The 12,513-nt window shown below is 41.1% G+C and overlaps 1 protein-coding gene across 1 annotated transcript; it reads left to right on the plus strand.

Moving 5' to 3' along the window:
• Nucleotides 1-21: 21 nt before the first annotated feature.
• Nucleotides 22-12,477, plus strand: LOC106567282 (eukaryotic translation initiation factor 4E type 3). Its single transcript, XM_014136407.3, has 9 exons — nucleotides 22-226; nucleotides 388-501; nucleotides 583-749; nucleotides 8,558-8,630; nucleotides 8,794-8,888; nucleotides 9,005-9,065; nucleotides 9,172-9,238; nucleotides 10,784-10,939; nucleotides 11,114-12,477. Exons 3-9 carry the CDS (start codon nucleotides 586-588, stop codon nucleotides 11,158-11,160), a joined length of 663 nt encoding a protein of 220 aa, XP_013991882.1. The 5' UTR covers nucleotides 22-226; nucleotides 388-501; nucleotides 583-585; the 3' UTR covers nucleotides 11,161-12,477.
• The last annotated feature ends 36 nt before the right edge of the window (nucleotides 12,478-12,513 follow it).

Consider the following 12,513-nt stretch of genomic DNA (forward strand, 5'->3'; position numbering starts at 1 on the left):
CGCGCGCGGCACCTAATCTGAAAATGTAAGGATCAACAAAAACAATCTAAAGCAATGTATAATGAAGGGCATGCTCCGTATGTACCTTGACCTATCCTTAAACCCCCAAAACAAGGGAGCTATCAAACATTCTGTAGTAAGATATTATTAAGGATACGTTTCTTGATATCCTTCATATGCACTTAAATAGAAAAATAAAGGGTACTGACCAACAATTGAAATTAAGGTATGTATAATGGGTCTCCTTTTGCATTTGAAAATTAAGGGAGACTTAAGAGGTAATTTGTTTAATTTAAGGACGATTTCATTCCTATTAAGGGGTCTTGGTATGTTTTAGGGGAAATTTGAGGTACATGTAATACTAATTTAAGGCAGTCCTGTTCCTAGTGTGAATCTCGCCTGCCGTTTATGACAAGAACGTTTGGCCTGCAGACAGCTAGACGTCATCGTTTTACTGTTGTTGTGGCGCCAGACCGGTGAAGCTACGAATGAGTCAGCGAAGTAGGCACTTTACACCTATTTAATCAAAAGGTGAAACGAGATATTTTAAAAACAATCAAATCGATTATTTTTACTACCCAGGAAATGGCCGTTCCTGCTGTCCCAACCTTGCAACTGAACAACACAGTAAGTCAAAACTCCGCAGAACGTAACATCCATATTGACGAAAGAGAATTGGGGAACATCACGAACAACGATGGAAACGGCACCCTCCCATTACATTCTCCGTGGACTTTTTGGCTTGATAGGTAAGTTCACAATTTTATCATTACATGGACTTGATGGTGATTATTTCTATGATTTGTTTTCATGGGATGAGTTTGTATGAATTCAACTGCATTTGTGATAGCTAGCTAGCAAGCCTTGCCAAAACAAAGGAGTCTTTTTCAAGTTGCAGACAGTGCATGGGTATAACGCCACAATAGTAACGTATATTATTATTACACTATAACCTGTGTTTTCGCAATCATTGTTTCTTATTCCTCGGTGATATGGTACCATGCAATGTACCATTAGTTAGAAAATGTTCTCAAAATCTCAGTCTTAGGCAGGCTATCGGCAATTTTATTAATTGTAAAACTTCAGCTCACTGCTTCACTGACTATTAGCAAATATTCTATTATGGGAAGTGTACACATGACCTGCTGAAATTGAACTTTGTCTATTTTTATCAACACTGTGAGTACTTGTATATGGGGCAAAGTTTGTTTACCTCTGCTATGTAACCGGTGTTAAGACCTTGGGTTGGGGAAAGCCTGAGGCCCTCAATACTGATTTGTTCTAAAAAATAAAATAAAAAACAGTTTTTCCTGAATATAGGCCTAGGGGTGAAAGTATTTATTTTCAATCTCAAGACTAAAAGTTAAATCATAGGCAAGTCTGTTTTTGTTTAGGTTTCCGCCTTACATTGACTCTGTAATGTGGATACCTTTTCTCTGTCTTGGTTTTCATTTAGACTTTGCTTCTTTTTTTTACAGTTTAATAAAACACTATGATGGATGTCACAATAATGGACATAGGTTTTGCTTATACAGATCTTTCTTTTCATTGTGTTCTTATTGAAATTATGTATATCAATGTACACTATACAGTACCAGTCAAAAGTTTGGACACACCTACTCATTCAAGTGTTTTTTTTCTTCTATATTTTTACTATTTTCTACATTGTAGAATAATAGTGAAGACATCAAAACTATGAAATAACACATATGGAATCATGTAGTAACCAAAAAAAAGCTTGAAGCAATATGAGATTCTTCAAAGTAGCCACCCTTTGCCTTGATGACAGCTTTGCACACACTTGGCATTCTTTCCACCAGCTTCACCTAGAATGCTATTCCAACAGTCTTGAAGTAGTTCCCACGTATGCTGAGCACTTGTTGGCTGCTTTTCCTTCACTCTGCGGTCCAACTCATCCCAAACCATCTCAATTGGTTTGAGGTTGGGCGATTGTGGAGGCCAGGTCATCTGATGCAGCACTCCATCACTCTCCTTGTTGGTCAAATAGCCTTTATCAAATTCAAATCAAATGTATTTATATAGCCCTTCTTACATCAGCTGATATCTCAAAGTGCTGCACAGAAACCCAGCCTAAAACCCCAAACAGCAAGCAATGCAGGTGTAGAAGCATGATGGCTAGGAAAAACTCTCTAGAAAGGCCAAAACCTAGGAAGAAACCTAGAGAGGAACCAGGCTATGAGGGGTGGCCAGTCCTCTTCTGGCTGTGCCGGGTGGAGATTATAACAGAACATGGCCAAGATGTTCAAATGTTCATAAATGACCAGCATGGTCAAATAATAATAATCACAGTAGTTGTCGAGGGTGCAACAAGTCAGCACCTCAAGAGTAAATGTCAGTTGGCTTTTCATAGCTGATCATTGAGAGTATCTCTACCGCTCCTGCTGTCTCTAGAGAGTTGAAAACAGCAGGTCTGGGACAGGTAGCACCTCCGGTGAACAGGTCAGGGTTCGGGAGCCACAGGCAGAACAGTTGAAACTGGAGCAGCAGCACGGCCAGGTGGACTGGGGACAGCAAGGAGTCATCATGCCAGGTAGTCCTGAGGCATGGTCCTAGGGCTCAGGTCCTACGAGAGAGAATTAGAGAGAGCATACTTAAATTCACACAGGACACCGGATAAGACAGGAGAAATACTCCAGATATAACAGACTGACTCTAGCCCCCCGACACAAACTACTGCAGCATAAATACTGGAGACTGAGACAGGAGGGGTCAGGAGACACTGTGGCCCCATCTGATGATACCCCCGGACAGGGCCAAACAGGCAGGATATAACCCCACCCACTTTACCAAAGCACAGCCCCCACACCACTAGAGGGATATCTTCAAACACCAACTTACCATCCTGAGACAAGGCCGAGTATAGCCCACAAAGATCTCCGCCACGGCACAACCCAAGGGGGTTTACACAGCCTAGAGGAGTGTTGAATCGTTGTCCTGTTGAAAACAAATGATAGTTCCACTAAGGGCAAACCAGATGGGATGGCGTATCAATGCAGAATGCTGTGGTAGCCATGCTGGTTAAGTGTGCCTTGAATTGTAAATAAATCACAGACAGTGTCACCAGCAAAGCACCATCACACCTCCTCCTCCATGCTTCACGGTGGAAACCACAAATGGGGAGATCATCCGTTCACCTACTCTGCATCTCACAAAGACACTGCAGTTGGAACCAAAATCTCAAATTTGGACTCCTCAGACCAAAGGACAGATTTCCACTGGTCTAATGTCCATTGCTTGTGTTTCTTTCCCCAAGCAAGTCTCTTCTTCTTATTGGTGTTCCTAAGTAGTGGTTTCTTTGCAGCAATTCGACCATGAAGGCCTGCTTCACGCAGTCTCCTCTGAACAGTTGATGTTGAGATGTGTCTGTTACTTGAACTCTGTGAAGCATTTACTTGGGCTGCAATTTCTGAGGCTGGTAACTCTAATGAACTTATCCTCTACAGCAGAGGTAACTCTGGGTCTTCCTTTCCTGTGGCGGTCCTCATGGGAGCCAGTTTCATCATAGCGCTTGATGTTTTTTGTGACTGCACTTGAATAAACTTTTGAAGTGATTGACTGACCTTCATGTCTTAAAGCAGGGGTGGTTAATTCCAGTCCTCGCGTGCCTGATTGGTCTCACAGTTTTGCTCCAGCTAACACACATGACTTCAATAATCACCTAATCATGATCTTCAGTTTAGAATGCAATTTGATTAATCAGCTGTGTTTGCTAGGGATGGAGAAAAAGTGTGAAACCAATCAGGCCCTTGAGGACTGGAGTTGCCCACCCCTGTCTTAAAGTAATGATGGACTGTCATTTATCGTAGCTTATTTGAGCTGTTCTTGCCATAATATGGACTTGGTCTTTTACCAAATAGTGCTATCGTCTGTATACCACCTCTACCTTGTGACAACACAACTGATTGGCTTAAACGTATTAAGAAGGAAATACACTTTTTAAAAGGCACACCTGTTAATTGAAATGCATTCCAAGTGACTACCTCATGAAGCTGGTTGAGAGAATTCCAAGAGTGTGCAAAGCTGTCCTCAAGGCAAAGGGTGGCTACTTTGAAGAATCTAAAATATATTTTGGTTTATTTAACACTTTTTTTGGTTACTACATGATTCCATATGTGTTATTTCATAGTTTTGATGTCTTAACTATTATTCTACAATGTAGACAATAGTAAAAAATACATAAATAGAGAAAACCCTGGAATGAGTAGGTGTGTCCAAACTTTTGACTGGTACTGTGCTGTGCTGTGCAAAAGTATTTGCCCCTTTTCTGATTTTCTCTTTTTTTCATATTTTTCATACTGAAAGTTATCAGATCTTCAACCAAAACCTGATTTTAGATAAAGGGAACCTGAGTTTACAAATACTATGTCTGGCGAAAACCAAAAAACAAACTCTGCATTCCACAGTAAGAACCTCATACCAACAGTCAAGCATGTTGGTGGTAGTGTGATGATTTGGGGATGTTTTGCTACCTCAGAACCTGGTTGACTTGCCTTAGACGGAACCATGAATTCTGCTCTGTATCAGAGATTTCTACAGGAGAATGTCAGGCCATCCGTCTGTGAGCTGAAGCTGAAATGCAACTGGGTCATGCAGCAAGACAATGATCCAAAACACACAATCAAGTCCACATGAAAGTGGCTAGAAAGCAACACATTTTTGGAATGGCCTAGTAAAAGTCCAGACCTAATCCTAATTGAGATGATGTGGCAGGACTTGAAACGAGTAGTTCATGCATGAAAACCCACAAATGTTGCTGAGTTAAAGCAGTTCTGCATGGAAGAGTGGACCAAACTTCCTCCACAGAGACTGATCAACAACTACATGAAGCTTTTGGTTGGCGTCATTGTAGCTGAAGGTGGCAAAACCAGTTATTGAATGTTAGGGAGTAATTACATTGGCATTGGGTGCTACATAACTTTGTTTATGAAATAAATGAAATAACTAGGTAATTGTTGTGTAATTTGTTCACTCAGGTTCCCTTTATCTAATGTTAGGATTTGGTTGAAGATCTGATAACATTCAGTATAAAAAAAAATATGCAAAAGTAGAGATTATTAGAAAGGGGGCAAATAAGTTTTTACAGCATAGTATGTGGACACCCCTTCAAATGAGAAGATTTGGCTATTTCAGCCACACCCGTTGCTGACAGGTGTATAAAATTGAGCACGCTAGCATGCAATCTCCATAGACAAACATTGGAAGTAGAATGGTCTTACTGAAGAGCTCAGTGACTTTCAACGTGGCACCGTCATAGAATGCCACCTTTCCAACAAGTCAGTTTGTCAAATTTCTGCCCTGCTAGAGCTGCCCCGGTCAACTGTAAGTGCTGTTATTGTGGAAACATCTAGGAGCAACAACAGCTCAGCTGCGAAGTGGTAGGCCACACAAGCTCACAGAACGTCACACAATCAACGTTGAAATTCACTGTCCGTGTTGGCGCCCCCTCGGGCTCGTGCGGTGGTGGAGAATTTTGTGGGCTATACTCAGCCTTGTCTCAGTGTAGTAGGTTGGTGGTCTGCGGTTATCCCTTTAGTGGTGTGGGGGCTGTGCTTTGGCAAAGTGGGTGGGGTTATATCCTGCCAGATTGGCCCTGTCCAGGGGTATCGTCGGACGGGGCCACAGTGTCTCCTGACCCCTCCTGTCTCAGCCTCCAGTATCTATGCTGCAATATTTTGTGTCAGGGGTCTAAGGTCAGTCTGTTATATCTAGTGTAATTCTCCTGTCTTATCCGATGTCCTGTGTGAATTTTAAGTATGCTCCCCCCCTCCCCTCCCGGAGGACCTGAGCCCTAGGACCATGCCTCAGGACTACCTGGCCTGATGACTACTTGCTGTGTCCAGTCCACCTGGTCGTGCTGCTGCTCCAGTTTCAACTGTTCTGCCAGTGGCTATGGAACCCTGACCTCTTCACCGGACGTGCTACCTTGTCCCAGACCTACTATTTTCTACTCTCTCTCTCTACTGCACCTGTTATCTCGATCTCTGAATGCTCGGCTATGATAAGCCAACTGACATTTACTCCTGAGGTGCTAACCTGTTGCACCCTCTACAACCACTGTGATTATTATTATTTGACCCTGCTGGTCATCTATGAACGTTTGAACATCTTGACCATGTACAGTTGCAAGAAAAGTATGTGAACCCTTTTTAAATACCTGGATTTCTGCATAAATTGGTCATAAAATTTGATATGATCTTCATCTAGGGAACAACAATAGAATAGACAAACACAGTTTGCTTAAACTAATAACACACAAACAATTATACATTTTCATGTCTTTATTGAACACATCGTGTAAAGATTCGCAGTGCAGGGTGGGAAAAGTATGTGAACCCTTGGATTTAATAACTGGTTGACCTTCCTTCGGCAGCAAAAACCGCAACCAAACGTTTTCTGTAGTTGCGGATCAGACCTGAAGGGTCAGGAGGAATTTTGGACCATTCCTCTTTACAAAGCTGTTTCAGTTCAGCAATATTCTTGATGTCTGGTGTGAACTGCTCTCTTGAGGTCATGCTCCACATCTCAATCGGGTCGAAGTCAGGACTCTGACTGGGCCACTCCAAAAGCCGTATTTTCTTCTGTTGAAGTAATTCTGTTGTTGATTTACTTCTGTGTTTTGGGTTGTTGTCCTGTTGCGTCACCCCAACTTCTGTTGAGCTTCAATTGGCGGACACATAGCCTAACATTCTCCTGCAAAATGTCTTGATAAACTTGGGAATTCATTTTTCCATCGACGATAGCAAGCTGTCCAGGCCCTGAGGCAGCAAAGCAGCCCCAAACCATGATGCTCCCTCCACCATACTTTACAGTTGGGATGAAGTTTTGATGTTGGTGTGCTGTGCCTTTTTTTTCTTCACACATAGTGTTGTGTGTTCCTTCCAAACAACTCAACTGTAGTTTCATCTGTCCACAGAATATTTTGCAAGTAGCGCTGTGGAGCATTCAAGTGCACCTTTGCAAACTTCAGACGTGCAGCAATGTTTTTTTTGGACAGCAGTGGCTTCTTCCGTGGTGTCCTCCCATGAACACCATTCTGTTTAGTGTTTTGCATATCGTAGACTCGTCAACAGAGATGTTAGCATGTTCCACTGATTTCTGTAAGTCTTTAGCTGACTATCTAGGATTCTTCTTAAACTCAATTTTTGTGAGTGTTTTTCATAGCGCAAGACAGCTCTAATCAACGTCTCCAATCTCGTCTCATTGATAGGACTCCAGGTTACCTGACTCCAATTAGCTTTTGGAGAAGTTATTAGCCTAGGGGTTCACATACTTTTTCCAACCTACATTGTGAATGTTTAAATGATGTATTCAATAAAGACAAGAAAAATACAATAATTTGTGCGTTATTAGTTTAAGCACGCTATGTTTGTCTATTGTTGTGACTTAGATGAAGATCAGATCAAATTTGATGACCAATTTATGCAGAAATCCAGGTAATTCTAAAGGGTTCACATACTTTTTCTTGCCACTGTACTGTTATAATCTCCACCCGGCACATCCAGAAGAGGACTGACCACCCCTCAGAACCTGGTTCCTCTCTAGGTTTCTTCCTAGGTTCCTGCCTTTCGAGTTTTTTTCCAGCCACTGTGCTCCTACATCTGCATTGCTTGCTGTTTGGGGTTTTAGGCTGGGTTTCTGTATAGCACTTTGTGACATCTGCTGATGTAAAAGGGGCTTTATAAATACATTTCATTGATTGTGAGCGTCGAGTGCTCCTGTCCAACACTTACTACCGAGTTCCAAACTGCCCCTGGAAGCAACGTCAGTGCAAGAACTGTTCGTCGGTAGCTTCATGAAATGGGTTTCTATTTCAGTGGAAAACACTTCACCATCTGGCAGTTTGATGAACGAATCGGGGTTTGGCGGATGCCAGGAGAACGCTACCTGCTCGAATGCATAGTGCCAACTGTACATTTTGAAGGAGGAATAATGGTCTGGGGCTGTTCATGGTTCGGGCTACACCCCATAGTTCCAGTGAAGGGAAATCTTAACACTGCAGCATACAATGACATTCTATACGATTCTGTGCTTCAAACTTTGTGGCAAGAGTTTAGGTAAAGCCCTTTCCTGTTTCAGCATGACAATGGAAGCAAGTCCCTGCAGCTATGTTCCAACATCTGGTGGAAAGGAAAGCCTTCCCAGAAGAGTGGAGGCTGTTGAGGCATCAAAGGGGGGACAAACTCTATATTAATGCCAGTGATTTTTGGAATGAGATGTTTGACGAGCAGGTGTCCACATACTTTTGGTCATGTAGTGTACGTCTCTGGCCAAGAGAGAAGGCAGTCAACTTTAAAGGGGTCAGTCAGTCTTGTTTACTGCTGGGCTAGAGTCCTGTGGAAAGGGAGTTGACACCTGATCTTCTCTGACCTGATCTTCTCCGATATCTAGTAAAGCCTGTTCACAGAGTGGGGGAACCAAGGCTTGCTATAGATACAAAAACAAAACAGGTTATTTTAAGACTGCTAGATCATGCCAGATGCAGAGTTATATATAGATTCAATTAGATATTGATGTTTTGTTTGGATCTTTCCTCCAGATCTTTACCAGGAACAACCGCAGCAGAATGTGAATCCGGTCTGAAAAAAATCTACACTGTGCAAACAGTTCAGGTAAGCTCTCTGTGTTAGTTGAGAGGTTTAAGATAATTGCCACATCATGATAAATGCACATGTTATGTATTTGTGTTTCTCATAATAATGCAGTAATAAAGGCAACACTATGATTTTGATAATCATGGTAAAGATTGCATTTTTTCCTCATATTTTTTCATAGAGCTTTTGGAGCGTGTACAACAATATACCTGGAGTTTCCAGTTTACCACTGAGATGTAGCTATCACTTAATGAGAGGAGAGAGAAGACCACTCTGGTAAGACTAAATAATCAAATGAATGCAAACACATAGGTCTATGCATAATTATATGTGTAAATGGTATTACCTTTCATTTACTCTCTGTCTTGCTATGCATTTTCCATTTCATCCAGGGAAGAAGAGAGTAATGCAAAGGGGGGAGTTTGGAAAATGAAAGTACCCAAAGAAAGCACTGTAAGTACAATATGTTATGTTATGTTTTAATCATTCATACCATATTTATGTTTGTTGTGTAAATGTGTGTACTGGTAACATACTCAATGTGTCTTCATTTCCCCAGCCTGCTGTATGGAAGGAGTTACTGTTAGCCACTATTGGGGAGCAATTCACTGATTACTGTGCTTCAGGTAAGTGTGAAGAGAGAGTGCATCGTGTGCAGTGTCTTTCAGACTCCAACTGTGGGTTTTGGTCTACATGGTCTTTTGTCAGCTTGTACAGTCATGAAGAATTAGTCAGTGATCACCAACGACGATGAGCCAGCCTATAGGGAGGAGGTCCAAGACCTAGCAGTGTGGTGCCAGGACAACAACCTCTCCCTAAATGTCAGCAAGACAAAGGAGCTGATCGTGGACTACAGGAAACAGAAAAGCGAGTACGCCCCCATCCACATCAATAGAGCTGTAGTGGAGCACGTCGAGAGCTTCAAGTTACTCTGTGTCGACATCACTAAGGAATTAACATGGTCCACACAGCTATGAAGAGGATACGACAGCGCCTCTTCCCCCCTCAGGACATAGGGGTGCTGCAGCACCCCCTGAAAAAAAAAAATATATATATATATATATATTATTTTTTTTTTCTCACAAAAGTAGTGCACTGGGACTTTACTAGTCCTGTATTAGCAGACCGATATAGCCGTCTGCAGGCTATTTTTTGTTGTTTCTGCCACATAGGACCTCTATACCCCAGGCGGTAGAGAGGTCCTGGCCACGCCACGCCACCTAAGCCATAGACTGTTCTCTCTGCTACCGCATGACAAGTGGTACCAGTGCACCACGAGTCTGGAACCAACAGGACCCTGAACAGCTTCTACCCCCAAGCCATAAGACTGCTAAACCACAGCTAACCAAATGGCTACCAAGACTACTTTCATTGCCCCTTCTTTGCCCCAAATCGTTTGCATTGACTCCATGCACACACACTGGACTCTACCCACACATTCACACATACTTACACTGACACCCCAACACACACACACTACATACACCCACACACCAGTGGAGGCTGCTGAGGGGAGGACGGCTCATAATAATGTCTGGAACGGAGCCAATGGAATGGCATCAAACACATGGAAACCATGTGGCTGATGCATTTGATACCATTCCACTAATTCCTCTCTGGCCATTACCACGAGCCCGTCCTCCCCAATTAAGGTGCCACCAACCTCCTGTGCCATACACACACAACACATACATACTGACGTCATACACACTCACACACACTTTCACACTCACCACATACGCTGCTGCTACTGTCTTATCTATCCTGTTGCCTAGTCACTTTACCACTACCTATATGTACACAGCTACCTCAATTTCCTCGTACCCCTGCACATCGACTTGGTACTAGTACTCCCTGTATATAGCCATGCTATTTTAGTCATTATTGTTATTTAATGTGTATATATTCCTTGTCTCTATTTCCCCCCCCAAATTGGTATCTTTAACTCTGCATTGTTGGAAAAGGACCTGTAAGTAAGCATTTCACTGTTAGTCTACATGTGACAAATACAATTGGATTTGAGTCAACCATACAGAAGAAGTCTGAAATGCCATGAACATCCTGTCATAAAGAAAAACATACAATGTTCTGTCCCTTGTAAAGTTGTACCTCAAAATTGAAGGGTATTGATGTATTTATCTGAAATATTTTATTCTCTGGTTGTATTTCAGAGGATGAGGTGGTTGGTGTTAGTGTCAGCATACGAGACAGAGAAGATGTTGTTCAAATCTGGAATGGAATTGCCTCTTTTGCTAACGAAGCAAACGTCCTTGGACGGATCTATGAACTTCTTCCACAGATAACTTTTAAGGCAGTATTTTATAAGCGTGAGTACTTTCTACCGTGTATGACATTCACATGTCATGATAAAAACAAGTAGACTAGAGTACATGCTCATTCACTCCATCAAAACAACTTTACTCTTTACATACTGTTGTCATGTGTCTGATGAACGAGCCTATTGATAACTCATGAGATGAATATGTTTATTTCTATTTTAGCACATGAGGAGCATCATGCCTTCGAAGGAGGTCGCCCAAGACATTAGCACGCTTTGCACATTTTACACTTTGTTATTTTTGGTCTTCGAAATGGACTGAATTGTCCCCTAATCTGAGCTCTACTGTCTTTTGTAAATGTGTTATACAATTACTTCAGTTTGGGCAGACAGAAAATATAATAGCTGGGGCTTCATTTTAGGATGACTAATAAACATGTTCTTTAGTGTTTGTTTTTTATACTAAGATATTTAGCTAAAACTGAAGAGGACAATAGTTGATCATGTATACATATTTCTTTTTACCACATTTGATCTCAACAGTGCAATTTTACCAGAGCCTTTTATTTGTTATCACGGTTTCCAGATCTCAGAATATATTTTCAGTATGTAAGGGATTTTACATTGTTACCTTATTCTAGAATGAATGAATGAAGAGTATTTTCCTCAAGACAGTAATATTCATATGGTTTTATGCAAAAATGTTGCACATTCTCAATGTTTATTTGTTTGGTATTTTTTGTTGTTTTTTGGGGTTAGGGGAAAGAAAGCTGTTAACTGTTACTTGTTGTTAGATTTGTAAAGTGACACCAACTTTTGTACAAAATCAGAAAATGGTACTGGGAAAAAATAATGCAGTAGTTTACCCAGAGTGTTTTTGTAATAGCGGTGGATCATTGAACAAACGCACTCAATATTGTTTTTTCCGAAATGCACAAGCCTTTTCATTTTTACTATAATAAACAGCATCTCTATTACTGTTTCTTCAGTTCACTGATGCTGATTTCTAAGTTGTGCACGTGTTTATTATAAGCTCCACGAAAGGGATTTAATCAAGAAATATTACATTTCTATCATGAATATTATTCTCATTAAAGTCCTACAAACTTTAAAAGAAACCCTTCTTAAAATAAAAAAAACTGTATGCTGTATAAACCGTGCTTTGAGTTGAATGAGTACTTCTCTTTACCAAAGACCTTTCTAACCCTTAGTTGTGTGAGAGTGCATGTTCCCTGCCGAGCTTTTTCGTTTTGTAATCTTGTAATTGTTATCAGATGCCATCTCTGTAGTTGATCAATGTCCTTCACTGTGACTCAGGTCATCCATGTTCAAACACTATGATTGATTAGTCTCCTAGAGAGAAACAAATAATCTTACAGACTGTATGGCTGGGTATTGTTGCTGTTTTTAATGAAAGTATTTGTTTTAGTAAGATGAGATCTCAACTGAGTCTCTGGAATGGTGCCTTGTGTTCCCCTAGTTTTTTTTTAAATGTTGTTTATTTTCAACATATTGAACCAGTCAAAATGTAAAATAAATATTTTTGCTGATTTTGAAATATGAAGAAATAAAAATGCAAAACATGTATTTATGGTCTCTTGTGCTGTTTTTGTTGTTTTTTAA

This window comes from Salmo salar, chromosome 13 (assembly GCF_965601325.2).
Source record: "Salmo salar chromosome 13, fSalSal1, whole genome shotgun sequence".
Lineage (NCBI taxonomy): Eukaryota > Metazoa > Chordata > Actinopteri > Salmoniformes > Salmonidae > Salmo > Salmo salar.

What these genes read in the sequence shown, in the direction of transcription:
- LOC106567282 (XM_014136407.3), top strand. Translation starts at nt 586, where the DNA reads ATGGCCGTTCCTGCTGTCCCAACCTTGCAACTGAACAACACAGTAAGT. An exon ending in GGAGAGAGAAGACCACTCTG is followed by an intron (nt 8,889 to 9,004) that starts GTAAGACTAAAT and finishes CATTTCATCCAG; the next exon opens with GGAAGAAGAGAGTAATGCAA. An exon ending in TAAGGCAGTATTTTATAAGC is followed by an intron (nt 10,940 to 11,113) that starts GTGAGTACTTTC and finishes TTTCTATTTTAG; the next exon opens with CACATGAGGAGCATCATGCC.